The 23499-nt window shown below is 42.2% G+C and overlaps 1 protein-coding gene across 1 annotated transcript in view; it reads left to right on the plus strand.

Moving 5' to 3' along the window:
• gtf2e2 (general transcription factor IIE, polypeptide 2, beta) overlaps positions 1-23499 on the plus strand; it is a 54150-nt gene that overhangs the window by 874 nt on the left and 29777 nt on the right. Inside the window, exon 2 of the mRNA XM_084319535.1 lies at positions 5484-5672. Coding sequence (XP_084175661.1) covers positions 5519-5672 — 154 coding nt within the window. The 5' untranslated portion in view covers positions 5484-5518. The remainder of the gene's footprint in view (positions 1-5483; positions 5673-23499) is intronic.

Genomic DNA, 23499 nt, shown 5'->3' on the forward strand with positions numbered 1-23499 from the left:
CTTTGCAGCAGGGTTGTATGAAAAGGATCCTCAAACTTGCTAGATGGTATGCCCAACCATAGTCGGTAGTCCCTGGCCATTTACAGTCGGGGATACATCCATAGGGAATTGTTTAGGTCCAGAGATTGAAGGCACCTGTTTTGGTCTCTAGATGTGTGAGGTTATGATATGATGTTGCCCATTAACTAAGGCTGTAGACTACAGTTCCTTATCAATACTACAGGGCAATTCCATGCAAATGTCAACCTCACCATGAAAAAAATTAAATAACATGATCATAACCAAACCAATTTCAAATGTATCATCAATGTCTATATTTTGAAGTACAAAATAGATTTGATCGTAATATTTATGAGCATGCATGTTTTTTCACACTACAGGAGGAGACAATGATGTACAAATGTATTTTTTCGATTAACCTAATTGTATGACTTTCTGAATGGCCAGAATGGCAAAAAAAATCAACAGATATTTTTCTAACCTCACCTTTGGTCATGAAGGGCTGTTGTATCAATATGTGAATCAATGATGTACTTTGTGTCTTTCCATTGGCAGGTGAAGCATGCTGTTATAATGCCCATTTATGGGACAGAGAATTTAACATCCATAACGTTTTCCAGGAAAAGTTGTCATAAAACATGCATCTGGAATGCAATGTCAACCAAACTTCCTAAGAAAAGCTAACTTTTATAAAGATGACATATTAGCAACAATTAGTCATTCTGGTCTTATTTTTTGTATTCTTTACAAGTGTTATCGATGTTACCGTTATGGATGTTACATTGCAAGTGACAGATGTTACATTGCGAATGTGTGTTGTTAAGTCCGATTATGACCCCTTTGTTTGAAGTATAATTTACTCATTTTAGTTACACTTATTGAGATAAAGATGAGCCTGCAATAAGAAATGTTTTGACCTTTTGGATTTTGAGATAGGTGACAAAATACACAGCGTTATGGATGTTACGGAAATTGACAAGCTTTTCGGACTCACTGAACACATGATGAAAACTCTGTGAATATCTTTTTCAAAGAATAACATGTTTACTATCACTTAGTTTGTAGGGAAGGGTTTGAGGTACCCAAAAAGCACATTCAGGAAAACCTGGCATTTCCTCTCAAGGAATGTTATGGATGTTACACGTCTGAAATAGACAAAAAACACTATATACACTACACCGATTATGACCCCTTTGTTTGATTTAAATCACAAGTATTTTATGACTCCTTGTTTGATTAAAATCCAACATATTTCCAGACACAACTTTTTCACACATTGTTGGTCTAGGCAGAGCAGTGCCCACGTTAGCCTACTGCTAATCGGCTGCTGTCGGCCATCTCCCCCTCGCGTCTTCTCAAGCTACATGTGTATTTGTTATTGTTGTATCGTGACAAGAAACCCACCCCAAAAAACACAGAAGCCCCAAATGAAACCAAACAGAAAGTAAATTAGTATTATTCCAGGGACGCTATTTCAAGACGGGCCCCAGGAATGAAGGATGCAGTGACCATAAGAGAAGGAGTCAAGCAGAGGGTTCAGAAACGCCACATGTCCATGTCCCTTATGGAGGCGTACCGCTGCACTTCAAACCAAAGAGGACAAGTCTTGGGTCAGTTTTGATCAGATTCGTGAACACCTCAATCCTCACATGGATAACAGAGCGAGATACCATTTCTCTGAACCAGTCCAGGCAGAGTGAATTGGACTTGATTTTTTATAACTTTATTTTTCATGGTGAGGTTGACATTTTCATGGAATTGCTCCAAAACTCATTTTCTGATTTAACCGATATTAATATAGCTGTTCTCTGTATAGAAAACACTTTTTTATGTTAATCAAATAAAGACCTATTTTCCAAAAACTTTTTGTAATTTATTTTCAGAAGTGACTATTTTGAAACGATTTAAGACTGCAAAAAAAAGAAAAGAGTATTTATTTTTTTGTTATTTGTGATGTCACAGTATGATGTCATAATAGAACATTCTAGAACATTTGTGATGTCACAGTATGATGTCATAATAGTACATGCTACAACATTTGTGATGTCACAGACAGTATGATGTCATAATCCAACATGCTAGAACATTTGTGTTCTATATTCAACAATTCTCTCGGCATTTCCTGGCATTTTTTCAGACTACAACATGAATCCAGACTGGTTTGACCCTCAAAATAGTCCACCGAAGTCAAACACATGTGGGTAAAGCCCTATTTTTGATAGTGTTTTTTGTCTATTTCAGATGTGTAACATCCATAACGCAAAAATGTAACATCCATAACTGCACTTTTTTGTGATTCATTCCTTGAGAGGAAATGCCAGGTTTTCCTGAATGTACTTTTTGGGTACCTCAAAGCCTTCCCTACAAAGTGATAGTAAACATGTTATTCTTTGAAAAAGATATTCACAGAGTTTTCATCATGTGTTCAGTGAGTCCGAAAAGCTTGTCAATTTCCGTAACATCCATAACGCTGTGTATTTTGTCACCTATCTCAAAATCCAAAAGGTCAAAACATTTCTTACTGCAGGCTCATCTTTATCTTAATAAGTAACTAAAATGTGTAAATTATACTTCCAATTCAAATCGATGCCTTGTCAATGTTAAGTTAAGTTTCCAATGTTCTCTCTGAATGTATAACGCTGGAATTGCCCTACACAGGTGCGTTGATTATTTCTGGTAAGTTATAGTACCCCTGCTCTTCAATATAGAAGTCCCAAGCACTTGTATCTAGTATCAACTTGCCTCTATTCAGTGTATTTTGAAAAGCAAAAGCACTGTCACGTGCCATGAATAATCAATGCATGTGTGTCATGTTGACTGATAGCCTTATCTAGTTCAATCTTACTTAAAAGAACCAGCACCGTTTCACCACCTCTTCAACCTCTCCCTGAGGCTGGAAAGGGTGCCCACCTCCTGCATTGCCCAAGAAGGGATGCCCATGCGCCCTCAATGATTACAGGCCAGTAACTGACGGCACACGTCATGAAGACCTTTGAGGGGCTGGTCCTGGAACAGCTCAAGCCCCTGGTGCATGACTCCCTTGACCACCTGCAGTTTGCATACTAGGCAAACATCGGTGTGGAGGATGCCATCATCTACATGTTCCACAGAGTACATGCACCTGGAGAGGCTGCACAGCTCAGTGAGAATCATGTTCTTCCACTTCTCCTGCACCTGGCTTCAACACCATCCAGCCTTTGCAGTTAGCGGGGAAGCGCACGGTGATGTGGCTGGAGCATGATCTGGATCACTGGCTACCTCACCAACAGGGCAGCCAGCCAGATGTACTGGTGAGCAACATTGCCGCCGCCCAAGGAACTGTGCTGTAACTGTAACCCTTCATCTTCACCCTCTCTACATCTCCAACTTCTGCCATAACTTGAGTGGGTGCCACCTACAGAAGTTCTCTGATGACTCCTCTATTGTAAGTTATATCACAGACGACAACAAGGACAAGTACATGGCCCTGGTGGAGAGCTGTGTAGGGTGGAGCGACAGCAACCACCTCCAACTCAACATCAGCAAGACCAAAGAGCTGGTGGTGGACTACCGGAGAGGCCCCCCTCACTGCCATCACCATCCGAGGGGATGAAGTGGAGATGGTGGAAAAATACAAGTTCCTTGGAGTACACCTGAACAACAAATTAGACTGCTCGGTCAACACAGAGGCCCTCTACAGGAAGGGACAGAGCAGGCTGTTCTTCCTTAGGAGACTCCGGTCCTTCATCTATTTCCCTGCCCATACCTCCCCTCTCCCATACTGTTATGACGCCCGGATCTCCCCAAGGGGATCAATAAAGGAATATCTTAAAGGTAGAATCTGTAATGCCATCAAACCGCGACCTCTAGGCAAAAGAGGCCCTCTTCTTATTGCGCTTTGTTCATGTGTTTTGTTTTTGTCTGATGTGTGGGTTAGATTTCAGTGACTATAGCGGAGGAATTGCTACCGCTGGCCACACCTCAGGCTCTGCTGAGAGAGGAGATGACGCTCACAGTATAATAAGTTGCTAAACTAAACTAAAATTAGTAAACAAAGCGCAATACCAAGTGGGGCTCTTTTGCTTAGAGGTCGCTGTTTGATGGCATTAAAGATTCTACCTTTTAAAAGGCGACATAATAAAAGTTATCAAATAGATTTTCAAGAATCTGCTTGTATATTATTCATAACCTCACACATCTAGTGACCTAAACAGATTGCATTTTACATTGCAAGGTTGCTTCACTCTGGACCTAAATAATTCAGTATTAGGGATGCGTCATAAAAACCCAATAACTGTTTGTGTGGATTAAAGTCGACTTTTATAAAGTGGTTGTTATTTTTTTATATGAATTGTTGAAAATATCATTGAAATAAATTAAAAAGTTGGAATGGAATAGTACAATTTTCAATGTCAGCCACTAGGAGGAGTGTAGTTTCACGAAACAAACTATACCTCCACCTGAGCTTGCAGCGTGGCCTGGCCTCCGTGTCCTGTTACTGTTATTAGCAGTAGCTGGCTATAATGTAGCCCTGTGTCAAACCTCTGGATTATAAGTGAATGAAAATCTTGAAATATAGGAAGTGAGTAAAGGGGATATGATGCCATTGATTTAATTCTTGATTGAAATTATGTAATTCTCAGGGTTTGTACATTGTTGGAAACATTTGGGATAGTGTAAGTACCGGTAGTAAGTACACAACTCAATACAAATATATATATATACACAAATATATAGGTCTAGTGGTTTTTATACATTTGAATGTGAAAACGTTGCATATTAATCTTTAACCAAAGTCATGACTGAGGAGAAGTTATAATTTCAATTATAGGATAGGCCTACATGTTAAGACAATGAGGCAGTCTAATTGAATATTGAGATATAAATTATGTTAGAAATAGGCCTACCACTAGGTTACAGTTTAATAATGTCATTTTTATTTTGTAACTCAGATTAATTATTTTTCTTTTACTTGTGCATGTTTATCTTATATAAACAGCACAATTTAATTTAAAATATGTAAATCTACAACTACCTTGTTTTATTCAATGTATTAGTATCACTGGTGGCCTACATTCTGATCAGGCTACTTATTTAATTCAAACATTTTCTTTTTCCAAAAATGAGTCTATACAGACTTTTTTGGTTTTGTCATTACAGTACCTGACGAGCAAGGTACAGAGCCAGAAAAGTAATTTTCATGTCCTTATCGCTACATTGAGTAGCGCCCGTTGGGTGGTGAGCATTTGTTTCCTGGTGTTTTCTCCCAACCTCATACAATGCAGTTGTGTGCATACCAGCAACTAGCATCTGTGTCAACAGCTGGTTTGTTATTTAATCCATCATAACAAATGGGGGGAGGCAAAATAAAACAAAGTTGATTTTCTTATAGATAACCTTTGTCTCAGTTCAGCATATTTTAATTAAAGATGCCAAAGAAACTATGAGTTTAAATCCCAAGGAAGCCTATGCATATACCTGTGTTTTTGTTGTTTTGATTTCAGTTGATTGAGCTGGCCTTTTGTGTGGGGCTGTCGAGATGGACCCAGCCTTGCTGAGGGACAGGGAACTGTTCAAGAAGAGGGCTCTATCCACTCCAGCCGTAGAGAAAAGATCAGCAGCTTCAGACTCTCACAAAAAGAGGAAGTCCAAAGTCGACAAGGATGGCTCTTCAGGGTCCAAACACGGCACTGGTAAGTGTAGCAGAGTGAAGTTTAGAGATGCAGACTCACTCTTGTGATTGAGTGTAATAATGGAGATTTATTTTTATATATAAAATAGCCTATCTGAATTGACTATCTTAAGCTGTTCAGTGTTTCCCTCAGGATTTTGTGAGACTGGTGGGTGAACCTCAGACCCTCTAAGGGTGGTCCGGGGGCATGCAAAAAAAATAGTTTTTGTACATTTTAAAGTTAAATGCATCAATCTGGTCCACTTTGAGAGCAAAATAAAGAGACTAGATCTATGATGAACTTTGTGCTCAAAACATGGCTTAAGGCTATATATGTACTTGATGTTTGTTTGTTATGTTGCATATTTGAAATAAACTTCAATCAAAACTAGACAAGAGCATACATTTGAGCCATCAAAGAAATTAAGCAAAAGTGGTTACCTGTGTTGAACTGGTTTATTTTTTTAGAACAAAAATATATATACTTGGCTTGGGCTGATTGCTATACTAACTCGTTTGGCTGAGTTAGGGGGAGGGAAGCCGTGGGTGGGTCCTGGGCGTTGTGGACAGCGACCCCTACAGTTCGGTCGGGGCGCCTGCACAGCGAGGGTAGGATCTGGAGAAAAGTAGTGTGACCTTCCACACGTTACACTCTCCCGGTGAGAATCTGCGCTGCCGGCTGGCTGCACATGTGCCGGAGGAAAGCATGTGACAGTCTCCGGCCTCCCGGACCAACAGTAGGGGGGGGGTGCGCAACAACCAGGAAGGGGGTTGGGAATTGGCATAACGACTTAACAGTGGGATGGGAGAAAAATCGGAAAAAAGGAAGGGGAAAAAGATAATAAAAAAAAAATATATATATATATACTGGATTACTATTACGACTACTATCACTGCCAATACTACTGATACATCCCTATTGGCAAACTTTATATAAAAAAATTATAAATAAACAGTCTAGGTAATTTATGGGAAACACTGCCTGTTGAACCCCCATATTATTGGGACCTCCATCTGCTAATGATAGTTATATGATAAGTTGGCAGATCTATTGTCTCAATATTCTAATGTTGAAATAATTGTGATGGTGATTTTAATATTGACTGGCTGAGTAACACCTCTTTATGGAGGTTAGTAGCAACCTCAGCCTACTTTATCTCAGTTGGTTATGGAATCCACTAGACCTAAACTGAAAGATAGCTCTAGCTCTCATCTTTTCAAAGATTAAGACTCCCTTTATCAATCAACCATTTGATGTACTCTATAACTAGTTATGGAGTTATGGTACTCACCATTGTATCTTATATGATGAGGTTGGTGGTCTTCTCTGGCAGAGACCGGAGTTGCATTGGAATCCGTTTCTTTATAAAGCCATAATTAGAGACTTTCCGAATTAATAATTTCTGAAATGTATAGCACCTTTCAGGAAACTCAAGGCACTTAACAGAGGAGGGGGACAAAGGGGAAGGAAATCAGAGGAACAATACAGAGTCATTGATACATTTGGTGAAGAGGTAAAATTTTAGTTGTCATTTGAAGGAGTCCAGGGATGTAGCGTTGCGGATGTTTGGAGGGAGGGAGTTCCAGAGGGTGGGTGCGGCAACAGAGAAGGCTCTGGGACAGACCGTGCACAGGTTGGTGGTGGGGATGGAGAGGAGACCAGAGTCAGAGGACCGCAGCCTCCGGTGTGGGATGTATGGATGTAGGAGGTCAGCTAGGTACCAGGGGGCAAGGGAGTGAAGGGATTTGTAGGTCGATGCAGGACTTTCCAGACCCAGCCCAGGGAGAAGCCCCAGCCCAACTAAATCAATTAAATCAACTTTCTTTAATGAATATAACTCATAAGTTTTTTTAATACTATAATATTAGTGTAGCCTAATCTTTATCTGCAACTGTGAAGAAAAACCCCATTGGTTTAAACAGAATGAATAGAAAAAAATATATACATTTAAAAAAAAAAAAAAAAAATTATGTTGATTTTAGAATTCGAATGCCAACGTAACGAACGAAGGTTCGAACGCTTGGGCTCAGCCCTACTTGCTGTACAGTTTAAGACAGTTGGATGACATACAGGCCTTGATGTCGAGGAGGCAATTGACGAGGTGCTGTGGGGGGAGAGGAGTGGAGGTTGAGGTGCTGATGTAGAGCCGAGTGTCATCAGCATAAGAGATAACTGGAAATTGAGACCGTGTTTCCGGATGATGTGACTGAGAGGGGAGCATGTAGATAGTGAAGAGGAGTGGACCAAGAACGGAACCCTGAGGCACGCCTTGGTTGACTGGGGCAGGGGTGGAGCTGGAGTTACTGATGGAGATGGACTGTTTTCTGTCAGTAAGGTAGGACTCTAACCAGGTGAGAGCTATCCCAGTGACACCCAGATGGTCAGAGAGGCGGTTGAGGAGAATGGAGTGAGAGACCATGTCAAAAGCCGCAGACAGATCCAGGAGGATAAGGAGGCTGATGTGACCAGAGTCGGTGGCAATGAGGATGTCATTGGTGAAATTACATTACTTCTTTATTGGAATGTACCACTGGACCCTGTCGTACACAATCCAGTGATTGACTTACACTCGGAGTGCCTAGAGTTCCTACTGAATTTTGTAGATCTGATTTTGGCTTCTCTGCCCCTACCTCATGGAATACCCTGCAGGAAACTCTGAAACTAGACATTCTAGTATCTATGGGTCGGTTTAGAACCATGATGATCAATCGGGTCACCACAATATGTAATTGTTTTAAAATTGTTACCTCTGTTTTTTGGTGTTTTTAAATGTGCCCTTAATTGTTCAGATTGTCTGATGTTTCTGTATTTATTAACGCACTATGACACTTGTGAATTTAACATCTCGACGACACTGTACATGAGTTTTACTCTGTATTTATCAAGTATAAATAAAGATTGAATTAATGTATGATAGCCATGTACATTAATACTATAAATACCATATATACTGTATATATTCCTGTCTATATATATATACACACTGTATACTATCTATCTATCTATCTATCTATCTATCTATCTATCTATCTATCTATCTATCTATCTATCTATCTATCTATCTATATATCCCATACCTACTCTTATTATTGTAAATAATAATGAGCACATTACTCTGTAGTTTAATTTTATATCATTATCACACTATATTGTTAATGCACTTTACTGTTACCTTGCACTCTGGTTAGATGCCAACTTATTTTCGTTGTACTGTACGATGATGATGCATTTGAATCTAATCAAGTAGCAAACATAAAGCTGATAATGGCTACCAACCTAATAACTCATAGAGAAGCGCACAAAAATATCATGAGCTGACATCCCTGCAATGCATGTACATTTTTACTCTTCTGAGCTTTTTCAACATTTAGTCATGAAATCATCGTCTGACACAAATGTACCCAGTGTGAAATCACAGAGGTGGGGGTCATTTTCTATTACCGTAGGTCCCCAATATGTAGCCTAATGGTAATCCATTAGGGCTGAATTCTGTAAGTTCATCCATGATTTTCACAAAAAAACTGAAAATATATATCCTTTCATATTGTCCTATAGCTGTATATGGTTAAAAAAAAAACGCATTATATCTTTACATTATATATGGCCTACATTTTTTTTAATCTGATGTAGCTTGATTAGTTCAAGTGTAGTCCTAAAATAGTGTTGATTTCTTCCCCTATTGCACTAAGCATTGTTTCTGTTGTCTAGCTAGCACTGGGCATCCGTTACTGGATAGGTGCATGTATGTACCACTGTTTCTTGTTTCAATGGAAAACATGGCACACACCACAGGTCATTGACAACCATTTATTAGGCATGTTGTTTTAAGGCATATGAAATAATAGTGTGCTCAATACACGTTGGTTGCTTACATCACTGTGCAGTGTTCAAGTGTCACCCCTCATAAGATAATGTTACAACGCTAAACATTGTTAGATTCCGATCAATCAGCCAGTATCACCGCTTCATCTGTTTGGCTTGTGGTTGTGTTATCATCTCTCCATCCACTGACTCTGCGTTGTGTTTATTTCCTTGACGTCTTCTCATACTGGCTGTAAAATTTGTCATTCCCCTTTAATGCAATCCGCAAGCATAAGAATTTGACACTAGGCCGCGTAGTACCTTTCTTGGAAAACGTTGTTTATTACATAAACAAAAGCCTCAGATGTCATGTTACCCATTTCGTTTTGTCCTTGAAAAGTCTTTTGGAAGAAAATTGAATCTAGTATTCTATCGTCTCTTCTGCTGTTCAGTCCAATGTAGGGGTGGACGGTATAAACGCGGTATAAACGGTATACGGTATAAACGGTATGAATTTGCTCTACGGTATGGATTTTGCCTATACCGTGTAACCGGTAGTGCAGCTCTAAAATAGCAATGACGTCATGTAACCACTGCGCGACTATTTCACTCGCATTTGCCCCTAAAAATAGATAGAATTAGTCATAGATAATAGATATGTGCGAACTGGAACAAGTTATTTAGGAGGCTTCGCGCAGTGGGCGTGCCAGCCCCTCCCGCACGCATGTAAACACGGGTCTACTAGTAGTCTAGTGGGACGGGACGTCTCCCTGAGCTAACGTTAGCTTAGCTACCGTTACAAAATGACCCAGTCAACTATTCACTTTTAGTTTAATACATGATGAGGCATTGTCTAACCGAACGGTATCTAGTCGGCCAGCTACCGATAGCTCCTGACATCAACAAACGCTCCATCAAGTCTAGTAGAGTAGACGTGTATGATAGCTCCGTTAGCCGTTAGCTCACGTTAACGCAAGTAAGTTCACCGTTCAAAACGAAATGTCCCATTGAACTAAATAATTCACTGAGGCGTTGTATTAACGTTATATATCCGGCTAGCAGTAGCTACAGATAGCTCCTGATATCAATGTCTTATAACACTGATTCGATGCGTATTCGAGCTGAGGGCTTGATGAGCACAGTTAAGTAACGTTATGCCAATAGGGTCCAGGTGCAGCGCCGGAGAATCCTGGCCGTAGCTCTGCTCGAGGCTACTCGAGTAGCTGGAGGCTACTAGAGTACACACAGACAGTGGAGCTTGTTGAGTGGTGGCGATGTCTCGCAGATAATACAAGTACAAGTCTAATTATATAATATATATATTTTATTAAAAAAATATATATATATATATATATATATAATAAAAAAAAAATTTTTATCAAAAACGATGATACCGTGATATATACCGTTACCGTCTATGCTTCAAATTATACCGTGATATAAATTTTAGACCATACCGTCCACCCCTAGTCCAATGGTGGCTGAGGCCTTGTCGTTAGCCAGAACCCTTCTCCCGTTAGCCGAAGCTAGTGATGATGTGTCATCTCCCCTCCCCCACCGGCGAGGGTGAGAGAGAGATGGACGTCTCTGGTCCACGTCCGCTTGCTTCAGCTTCGTGTCTAAAATCATTCTTAGTCTGCCCTTACCCGGAACCACTGTTAGATTTATATGATCTTCGTCATAGCAACGACGGCCTCGCCCCTCTTCTGGTTGCCATGTGACGCGCTGTCTTTGACCACAGCTATTTGACCCAGATCACTATAGCAACGGCAAAGTTGATATTATTCCCCCTCTGTGGTTACACTGCTCTGTGTCACCAGCGCTGCTGTAGACACTGACCTTGATGCTGTGGCTATCAGCTGTTGATGTTAAACAGCCCAGCCTCCTCTGCAACACACTCTCTGACTGCCAGCTACTTTTGAGATCTATAGGCTCATCTCAGTAGACACTGTCACCCACCGATATATATATGCATATAGAGAAACATAGATATCCTTAACACTTTGAATGCCCATCACGAGAATTTTTTTTTTTTTTATTAGCGATCTGAATTCATATTTCATCAACCTAGTCTACCGTTGGTAATCCTGCCCCGACAGGCGCTCAGATGTGGAAAAAAGCGCCCCCTATCGTCTCCCAGATGGTAATGCACCATTTTGGATTGGACTCGATGAAAATGGATGAGAAAAAAAAACTCCGGAATCCACATTAACTTCTCACACATGTAACCGGAGCCGATCAGATTCATTCTGGACCCTCAGCACAGCGTGTAATATGTGTTTTACAGTATACGCGTGGGATCAATAAAAGGATCGATTTTTGGAATGGCGATCAGGAATTGGAATAATCCATTTGGATACCATCTGATCTCTGGTAAGGAATCTATTTTTACCAGTCTTAGGATAATCGGACCCGTTTTCACGGAGATATAAGCTTTTCCCCTATAATGTGATATGGCTGTTTGACTGTAAGAGCGATCAGGAACTGAGAATCGTTTTACTTTTTCATTCACACATTCATACGAAAATACCGTCTAGAATATAAATATGTTTTTATCGTTTTCTGCAGTAATTCCTAGAACGTGAGATATAGGCATAAATGCATATATAGATTATCAAATGCCGTTTGTTACCGATCCACGCTATATAAAAAATTTCAACTGTACATGGTCCTAAACGTTATGACTGATCATGCACGGGTGAACGGGGGGGGGGGGGGGTAGTTTATAATTCCGTGATCGTCGTTAAATGCTTTATGTAGAATGAATGAATGAATGAATGAAAACTTTATTTAACAGATTGCAGAATGGGTACAATACAGTACGGCTCAATACACACAATTGTTAAGGGGATGCAGACCTGAGAAAGACGTTTGTCTTGTTTACATCAGGGTCCCCCATTTTCAATTCATATAGACATTTATGACATACACAACATACATGGTGAGAGAGAGATGGACGTCTCTGGTCCACGTCCGCTTGCTTCAGCTTCGTGTCTAAAATCATTCTTAGTCTGCCCTTACCCGGAACCACTGTTAGATTTATATGATCTTCGTCATAGCAACGACGGCCTCGCCCCTCTTCTGGTTGCCATGTGACGCGCTGTCTTTGACCACAGCTATTTGACCCAGATCACTATAGCAACGGCAAAGTTGATATTATTCCCCCTCTGTGGTTACACTGCTCTGTGTCACCAGCGCTGCTGTAGACACTGACCTTGATGCTGTGGCTATCAGCTGTTGATGTTAAACAGCCCAGCCTCCTCTGCAACACACTCTCTGACTGCCAGCTACTTTTGAGATCTATAGGCTCATCTCAGTAGACAGTCACCCACCGATATATATATGCATATAGAGAAACATAGATATCCTTAACACTTTGAATGCCCATCACGAGATTTTTTTTTTTTTTATTAGCGATCTGAATTCATATTTCATCAACCTAGTCTACCGTTGGTAATCCTGCCCCGACAGGCGCTCAGATGTGGAAAAAAGCGCCCCCTATCGTCTCCCAGATGGTAATGCACCATTTTGGATTGGACTTGATGAAAATGGATGAGAAAAAAAAACTCCGGAATCCACATTAACTTCTCACGCATGTAACCGGAGCCGATCAGATTCATTCTGGACCCTCAGCACAGCGTGTAATATGTGTTTTACAGTATACGCGTGGGATCAATAAAAGGATCGATTTTTGGAATGGCGATCAGGAATTGGAATAATCCATTTGGATACCATCTGATCTCTGGTAAGGAATCTATTTTTACCAGTCTTAGGATAATCGGACCCGTTTTCACGGAGATATAAGCTTTTCCCCTATAATGTGATATGGCTGTTTGACTGTAAGAGCGATCAGGAACTGAGAATCGTTTTACTTTTTCATTCACACATTCATACGAAAATACCGTCTAGAATATAAATATGTTTTTATCGTTTTCTGCAGTAATTCCTAGAACGTGAGATATAGGCATAAATGCATATATAGATTATCAAATGCCGTTTGTTACCGATCCACGCTATATAAAAAATTTCAACTGTACATGGTCCTAAACGTTATGACTGATCATGCACGGGTGAACGGGGGGGGGGGGGGGGGTAGTTTATAATTCCGTGATCGTCGTTAAATGCTTTATGTAGAATGAATGAATGAATGAATGAAAACTTTATTTAACAGATTGCAGAATGGGTACAATACAGTACGGCTCAATACACACAATTGTTAAGGGGATGCAGACCTGAGAAAGACGTTTGTCTTGTTTACATCAGGGTCCCCCATTTTCAATTCATATAGACATTTATGACATACACAACATACATGACATTTATGGTATAGGGACATATAGGTATTTAGTACTGATACATTTGTGACATAAACGGTATTCAAATATACAGTACTGTTACCCCTAGATCCTGACAGAGTATATACATATGATGGGGAGGGGACTGTACATTAGGAGGGGGTGGGTGGCAATGTTCCCTCTAATAATTTTTTGGTCTGAGCAAACACTCAAACCTCCTGAGCAGACATCAGCAACTACTGAGCAACATACGTCACCTGCCGATTAATCGGTTAGTTGATAAGCGGCGGTTTGTAAAAAATCGGAGAATCTTAATGTCCCTTAATGTCTAACATAAAAATATATACATTTTGCTGATACACAGAGAAATAATACAAAAAGGCATATTATATTCCTTAATCAAATATTTATTTGACCATTGATTGACGATACAGAGCATAGTCCTTACTTTGGCGGCGGCGGTGTGAGTCGTGTCACTAACTTTTGTCTTTTTAGGAGGCTGACTAGTCATTATTTTATTAAGTGAATTATAATGCGACTTCAAGGGTGACCATATTGTGATTTTTTTAAAAGAGGACACTCTATAATAATTTAGGACCTGCTCCGAGGTCATCAATTGGCACACATGCGATGCATGCATGCAATTCGTATCTGCGATTAACCCATCCCGTCGCCCTTCCCCCCCAAGGGCAGCCGGGAGCAGACAGGCGTCAACGTGAGCCGCGCCAGGGGACCAATCCAAGTGCTCCTGTCCGTCTTCGTCAAGGACGCCACAGCGTTAGCGATCTTGTTGTTGTGCATGTTTTTCCATTGGGTTTATCTTATCGGGGGGGGGGAAACCCTTGCGAGCACGGGGAGAACATGCAAACTCCACACAGAAAGGCCTGGGAGATACCCCACCTGGGTAACTGGCATCATGGAAACCTGGTCCCCAAGCGGGAATCGAACCCTGGACCTTCTTGCTGTGAGGCGACAGTGTTAACCACTACACCACCGTGCCACCGGGCCTTCAGCCTCAAGATACTTAATCAAAGTTTACTCAAAGATGCCTTATCATTATAATATATTTAAAGTATACCTCCTCTGTATGGATATAAAATTATTGTTTATATTATTTTATATAACAAAATAATATCTCTCTATAACCAAAGTTACTCAACATGCTGTATTATGCCTAAAGTAATCTATCTGACAAATCTCAAGAAAATCAACCTATGACAAAATAATATATTTTCAAGTCTTACTGGACAAAATAAATAACAAGAAAAATATGATGTAATGTTCTAAATAATACCTCTTCTGTATTAGAAAATCCAGCTTTAAAAAATATATCTTTATCTTTTCAATGTAATGTAAATTATAAAACAGTAACCTCACAAAGATACTAATTTAAAAGTGCACTATGCAGTTTCAGATTTGTTGCAATTAGTGTACTAAACTAATTTATTACACACATAATCCTTATGATTGTATCATAAGCATCTTATCAAACCAAAACATAATTTTGAGGCATCAAAATAGTTTTCAATTATTTTCTTTCTCTCTCTGTATAGCTGCATTCTTCATCAATTTGGTCAACTTTGCCATCAAACTCTCGCCTCGCACTGCTTTGTTTGTAATGTTTTGCTGTGTCCATGTGAGCTTTGAGATCGTCAGCACCTTTATTAGACACATAAACAATTAAACATATGGTCAAGCTTTGCACGCGTTGCACTCCGCTTCCAATTAGTCTCGACGGGGATGATAAATTGGACATTTTCTCTGCAGTTCATCTGTAATGTACATTTTCGCGTTTGCATTGTGAGGAGCCAGCAATGCTGGTCGGATCTGTCCGACCATATATATATATATATATATATATTTCTTTTTTATCCCAATTTCTCACATTACATTCACCCTGAATGTTAATGTTATCCAGGTGAAAAGTTAACTTCATTCAAGCGAGGCATTGCAATCCTTGACATAAATCATTTGATGTATAATTAAATCAAAGGAAATGCGTTTGGGTCTGAGAGTGTGGCTGGTCTGCCGTTCTGCAACTGGATACTATTGGTTTGTTTTGGCAAAATTCTTCTGCTCTGTGTGACAATAAATAAATGAATGATGATATGCAATTTAAAACCAAAACTAAGGCCTCAGTATGAGTTTAAGACGTGAACATGGTCATGTTTGTTGAATAATTTTTTTTTTTTTTTTGTGACTGATTTCAGATGTGCGCGAGAACGTTTTGCCATGTGCGCACGCACGCACGGGCGCACCTTAGGGGGAACATTGGTGGGTGGGTGGGAGAGAAATATACATACGGTGGGAGACTGTACATTTGGAGGGGGGTGGGTGGGTGGGAGAGAAATATACATACGGCGGGGAGGGAATATATACATGCGGTGGGGAGGAGACTGTCTATTAGGAGGTGGTGGGGGGTTTGGGCTTTTACGGTGGCCAGGTTCGAATTGCAGCCTCCCGTAGGTGCTCTTTAAGAGCGGTTTTGAATGTGGGTAGGGATTCCCATTCCTTTACAGCTTTGGGTAGGGCGTTCCACATTGATGTGGCATAATTGCGATTTGCGAAACGTGTTTAGTCCCTTGTTTGAGCCGAATCTGGGTTTAACATGATTTGTTGAGCTTCCTCTGGTGTAGTGGTTGTGGTATTCACTGACCTTTGGGAAGTATTTTGACATGTACATGGGTACCTTAGTCGTATAGTGTATCTTGTAGACCAGGCCCATTGCAAGTTGCTGTACTCTGTTGTCTACTCTAAGCCATCCTAGGTTGTCAAAGTGGGCAGGGGTGAGGTGGGTTCTGGGGGTAAGGTAAAGTAGTAGTCTGACCAGTTTGTTTTGTGATGTTTGTAATCTGAGTTATGGCAGCGACCCATATCCACGTGTGTGGCTAGAGTCCCGCGACGATATGCGAGTGGCCGGACGGATTTAGGAGACGCACCGATATCCAACCGGCCATTTCTGGTTTGGCAACTCGCCGATCATCCACCAGGGGGCAGTATTGAAGCGTTGCAGAGTTGTGCCGGCTCACACAGCATCAGACCAGGCTGCGTGAGGGAAATATGAATACCATGGCGAAAATATGAAATATGATCTCAATAACGTCGTACGCCGTGGATTGGCAGAATTCGCATGAACTTTAAACGTGTCGTACAACGTGATTGGCGGGGAAAGTGTTAATATTGCCTTGTGTGGTGTTCAGGCCAGATTATTTAGCTGTGTGGTGTTTGGTTCTGATAGGGTTTAGGTCAGAAAGGCTACTCATGGACACTGTTTTTGAAGTGGTAGTGAATAGGGCTGCTGCGATCATAACTCTTCTTAATATTAATATTAATATTTTGTATAGCACCTTTCATATAGGAATTGCAACTCAAAGTGCTTCACAGCAGAAAATACATTAAAATAGACTAGATAAATATAAATAGATAAAATTAGCATAAATAATGATGAATATCTGTCAAATAATTGTGATTACCGGCACTGGTCTGTTAGAGTTGGCAATGCTGCTTGGGGCCGTTATGGGCCATGTAATACATTTGTAGTGAGTAGTTTCATAGTATAAGTATCTATAGACATATTAGACTTTATCTTGACAATGGGATTAGGTTTCTTCATTGAATGCTTATACTTATCATTGGGGCACAAGTACTTTGTGTTTTCTTATGAATAAATGCAACTAAATCTATATTAACATCACTGATAACATCAGAGCTCGGGAATCAAGCCTCAAACCTCAAAAGGGTTTGTGCACACGGCCTGAACCATGAGAAAGATTCAGGTTATTTAACACGCAGATTGATCTGAATCTTAAGTACTGACCTAGTGGGTGACAGAAAATGTATTTTGACCTATGTGCAGAAAGAAATTATTTGAAAATTAATATGGAAAATAAAAAAATGTTAAGGGGAAAATAAAACGATTACCGATTTATTCATCATATAATTATTGCAGCAGCCCTATTAGTGAATGTAGAGTTGTGACGTTTTTCTTCTAAATGAGATGATTAACCAACTAGTTTTACCCTGAATCACTGAGCACCTCCTTCTGTCCCTCATCATGTAACATACTCTTCTCCCACCCACTTCCCTCCCCTCTTCTGTCCTCCACATCTTATTATCTGCAAGCGGTCGAGCAGTACGGGCACTGTGTCGGGCAGTACTACGGGCACTGTGTCGAGCAGTACTACGGGCACTGTGTCAAGCAGTACTACGGGCACTGTGTCGAGCAGTACTACGGGCACTGTGTCGAGCAGTACTACGGGCACTGTGTCGAGCAGTACTACGGGCACTGTGTCGAGCAGTACTACGGGCACTGTGTCGAGCAGTACTACGGGCACTGTGTCGAGCAGTACTACGGGCACTGTGTCGAGCAGTACGGTCACTGTGTCGAGCAGTACGGGCACTGTGTCGAGCAGTACGGGCACTGTGTCGAGCAGTACTATGGGCACTGTCGAGCAGTACTACGGGCACTGTGTCGAGCAGTACTACGGGCACTGTGTCGAGCAGTACTACGGGCACTGTGTCGAGCAGTACTACGGGCACTGTGTCGAGCAGTACTACGGGCACTGTGTCGAGCAGTACGGACACTGTGTCGAGCAGTACGGGCACTGTGTCGAGCAGTACGGGCACTGTGTCGAGCAGTACTATGGGCACTGTGTCGAGCAGTACTATGGGCACTGTGTCAAGCAGTACTACGGGCACTGTGTCAAGCAGTACTACGGGCACTGTGTCGAGCAGTACTACGGGCACTGTGTCGAGCAGTACTACGGGCACTGTGTCGAGCAGTACTACGGGCACTGTGTTGAGCAGTACTACGGGCACTGTGTCGAGCAGTACTACGGGCACTGTGTCGAGCAGTACTACGGGCACTGTGTCGAGCAGTACTACGGGCACTGTGTCGAGCAGTACTACGGGCACTGTGTCGAGCAGTACGGTCACTGTGTCGAGCAGTACGGGCACTGTGTCGAGCAGTACGGGCACTGTGTCGAGCAGTACTATGGGCACTGTCGAGCAGTACTACGGGCACTGTGTCGAGCAGTACTACGGGCACTGTGTCGAGCAGTACTACGGGCACTGTGTCGAGCAGTACTACGGGCACTGTGTCGAGCAGTACTACGGGCACTGTGTCGAGCAGTACGGACACTGTGTCGAGCAGTACGGGCACTGTGTCGAGCAGTACTATGGGCACTGTGTCGAGCAGTACTATGGGCACTGTGTCAAGCAGTACTACGGGCACTGTGTCAAGCAGTACTACGGGCACTGTGTCAAGCAGTACTACGGACACTGTGTCAAGCGGTACTACGGGTACTGTGTCGAGCAGTACTATGGGCACTGTGTCGAGCAGTACTACGGGTACTGTGTCGAGCAGTACTACGGGTACTGTGTCGAGCAGTACGGGCACTGTGTCGAGCAGTACGGGCACTGTGTTGAGCAGTATTACGGGCACTGTGTCGAGCAGTACTACGGGCACTGTGTCAAGCGGTACTACGGGCACTGTGTCGAGCAGTACTACGGGCACTGTGTTGAGCAGTACTACGGGTACTGTGTCGAGCAGTACGGGCACTGTGTCGAGCAGTGCGGGCACTGTGTTGAGCAGTACTACGGATACTGTGTCGAGCAGTACGGGCACTGTGTCGAGCAGTACGGGCACTGTGTCGAGCAGTGCGGGCACTGTGTCGAGCAGTATTACGGGCACTGTCGAGCAGTACTACGGGCACTGTGTCAAGCGGTACTACGGGCACTGTGTCGAGCAGTACTACGGGCACTGTGTTGAGCAGTACTACGGGTACTGTGTCGAGCAGTACGGGCACTGTGTCGAGCAGTACGGGCACTGTCGAGCAGTGCGGGCACTGTGTTGAGCAGTACTACGGGTACTGTGTCGAGCAGTGCGGGCACTGTGTCGAGCAGTGCGGGCACTGTGTCGAGCAGTATTACGGGCACTGTGTCGAGCAGTACTACGGGCACTGTGTCGAGCAGTACTACGGGCACTGTGTCGAGCAGTACTACGGACACTGTGTCGAGCAGTACTACGGGCACTGTGTCAAGCAGTACTACGGGCACTGTGTCGAGCAGTACTACGGGTACTGTGTCGAGCAGTGCGGGCACTGTGTCGAGCAGTATTACGGGCACTGTGTCGAGCAGTACTATGGACACTGTCAGGCATCTTAAACAGTTCAGTTCATAGGGGAGCAAGGTCAAAGTCTATGATGTAGGCCAGTTCAACATTGAATCCCCACTTTCTCCGCTTCCTTCCCCTACACCACCTCTGAGTGCGGTGAGTGGCTGAAGCTGCTCATTAGTTTACTGCATCTCCCGGGCCCTTCCTCCTGCAGCTGCCGATGGGTCTTTCCCTTGGCACAGCACCCGCAGTCCAGCAACTCGTACAGCACGGCCAGGGCAGCTAGCGACAGCACGGTGAGGATGAGGAGGAGGAGAATGACGAAGCATGCCACGTTCCAGCCGTCGTGAAAGGGGTAGATCTCCTGGACCTGCAGGGACACCCGGGGGAGCAGGGCTAGGTCGGGGCGCGCGGAGAGATCGCCCGGGAGCGTGGTGGTTATGTTTGTCATGGTTTCTGAGTAGGATGGAGAAATGAAGGAGGAAAGCGTTAGTACCTGCAGCAGGAGAGGATTCTATAGTGTGTAGTTCAACAGGAGTTGGGGCCATTTCACAGAGTTTCAATTTCAATTGTGGCTTTGGTCATGATCATGAAAACAAGATAATCGAGATACACGATTATTGTGTTGCATTCCATATTGCTCTCATTTTGTCTTGTGTTGTAAATGTAGCGCACCCTTCTTTCACAGCCCAAACAGTAGTTTCAGCTCATGTTGAGAGGGAGGAGGGAGCCACGGCGCATGTCTTTGGTAACTTGTAGAAAAGTACAGAAAGGCAGCCTTTGAGTAATCATGATTTCAATATAAAATAATCGTGATTATGATTTTTTTCTATGATAATCTGGCAGCCTCAACAGGAGCCTAGCCAAAATGCACTGGTCACTCTCACTAGTTTACCAGCCAAACAGATTTTTAGAATAGGAAAATAAGCTGTTGTTTTGTTACCTGATAATTGAGAACAGGAGCATTTAGGTAAGAAATCTGCAAAATGGCTCTTTAATTTACTGCATTGGTGGTCATGGAGGCTGTGAGCTCTACATTAAGAGAGAGAGAGGGGGGGGGGGTGTTGAAGAATGAATTTGTCTAACATTCTTGGACTGAGAGACTGGGATCAGAGCAGGTGAGGCTGTGTGGAGTTTGATAGCAGGCTTTCTTGACCACGATAAAGCCCCTTTTTCCAGCTTTATAAATTATATTGTGAGAATATCTTTATCATGAAATTACATTTCTACTCCACTGGCTATGATAGTTGCCAGTATGAAAAATGCCATATACCCTTAGCCTAGATCTGTCATCTCAATGTCAAGATCATGTCAAGATGCACAATAGCACACTGCGAACAATGCGTTATTACGGCAAGATGGTAAGAAGTGAAAAGTGTGCACGTCCAGCTCTGATGAGATTGCTTCATTTGCGACACTTGAAAAACACACTGCGATATCGTCGTCCCCCCTCAGTTAACAGTCTGTAGTGTGGTAGTGAAAGGGTTAACCTTCTGTAGTGTGGTAGAGGAAGGGTTAGCCCTCTGTAGTGGTAGTGAAAGGGTTAACCTTTTGTTGTGGTAGTGAAAGGGTCAAGACAGCTTCCATAATTCTTTTAGGAACATCTTATTATGGGTACAGAAAACTTGTTCGCCACACTGCCTTGCTACTCATTACAGCAGAGAGCTGCTTCTCTCTGGCAGGCCTCCCCTCTGTAACACACTTACACACGACTCCCCAGGGTGAGGGGCTACGCTGAGGGGCTGCTGAGCTGACCCAGTTTGCTTGACTACACTGGAGAGACGAGGATACCTGTTAGGTGCTTCTCTCCACACTAGTCTGACCCTGAAATGCTTATTTCTCAAGGTTGATATGTGGGGTATTGGTGTGTGGGATCAGGGATGCATGTAGGATGCAGTCACAGGGGTCAGACTATCCAACAAGAGCGTCTTGTTGTTTGCGTTTGTCACATGCTGAGCAGGGGCTGGGCTAGCGGGTGGCTACTTGGGCTCAAGCCCTGAATGTTTTCTGAAAAGCCCTGAATCAATTTCTTTATTTTATTTTTTAAATTTTTTTGACAATTAATCATTGTTACATGAAAATATGTTTGCACCAGATTTAGCAGAAGCTAATTTCCATCTGTAGTCTATCCAGCTGCTAACTGTATTTGAGTGAGTTAAGTCTTGGTGTTATGGTAGACTCAGACCTAAGCTTTAAATCACAATGAACAAGTTGACAAAAACATAATTATTCCACCTTAGAAACATAGCTAAAGTACGGCCATTTATAAATCAAAAGGAAGCTGAAAACCAGATCCATGCCTTTATCTCAAGCCGACTCGACTACTGTAATGCACTCCTTACCGGCCTCCCGAAAAAATACGATGATAACTATTTTATTGCACTGCACTATTTTACTTTGTATCAGTGATAATCAAACCGTAAACAAAGACGCATATTAACACTTTTAGCACCAGATGGCGCTGTTTACTGTTACTGTTGAAAGGCCAGCGCCTTTTAACATGGGGATTCGTGGCTGTGTTTGCAGGCCTAAAGCTATATTATATATTATAGCTATGGATCTAATAATATAGTCGATTGTCATTGAGTTTCTTCCGGTCAAGATGCAAAAAACAGATCATTTTTCCATCCATACATTTTCGTTTTATACCGTTGTGAATATGAGTGTAGTTTCAGGGTGGTCTGGTGTCATTTCCAAAATGACAGACACCAAGCCACATCGTTTCAAATGGAGTGCAATAGCGGCCACAAGGTGTTAGGCGGCGGTATTGGACTTTTGAGATCTCAGACCCATCCCCAGTGATAACACAGGCTGCCGGCATGTCTTTATGAATGGAAATATCGAATAAAAGAAACAACGATGAAAACCCGACTATACTCTGGTTTTCGGGAGTCCTGGCGCTCAACGTTCGGCGAGTTATCCTAATATGAAAAACGATGTCTTACCTTGACTTTGTCTATTTTACTGCTATCTATTTTATGCTTTATGTCTGTACTTTATGCATTGCTCTTGATCTGCCAATGTTGTGCTCATTTTATGTCTTTTTGTACTGCTGTGAAGCATTTTGAGCTGCAATTCTTGTATGAAAGGTGCTATACAAACACAGTTTATTATTATTATTATTATTATTATTATTATTATTATTATTATTATTATTATTATTATTATTATTATTATTATTATTATTATTATTATTATTATAAATTATTATAGTTTGCTTCATTAATTAAAGGGTGTGAATTTAAGTGTTCTCTAGTGCCTTTTGTCCACTTTAAGGTGGTGGTATACGTTAAAGGTTGTGGTGTCGAAGTAAAAAGAATCCGGGCCCGCTTGTGCGGCCACCTATCTGGGCTAAGCCCCGGATCTCCTACAATCCTAAATCCGCCCCTGATGCTGAGATAGGTGGCGTCTATATTAATCCCAGCCGAAGAGTGCTTCGCGTTTCTCTGATTGGCCACGCATGTGACCTCGGTAGAGCGGAAATAGGCTGCTGCCTCCGCGTCAAGAAAGACAGACAGGCATTCTATTGCCATGCTCTGCGACAAACTCTAACCTTAACCAACTCCGAAAGAATGCCTAAACTTAACCCTAACCTTAACCAACTCCGAAAGAAAGAATGCCTAAACTTAACCCTAAC

Source organism: Notolepis coatsorum, assembly GCF_963971535.1.
Source record: "Notolepis coatsorum genome assembly, chromosome: 7".
Lineage (NCBI taxonomy): Eukaryota > Metazoa > Chordata > Actinopteri > Aulopiformes > Paralepididae > Notolepis > Notolepis coatsorum.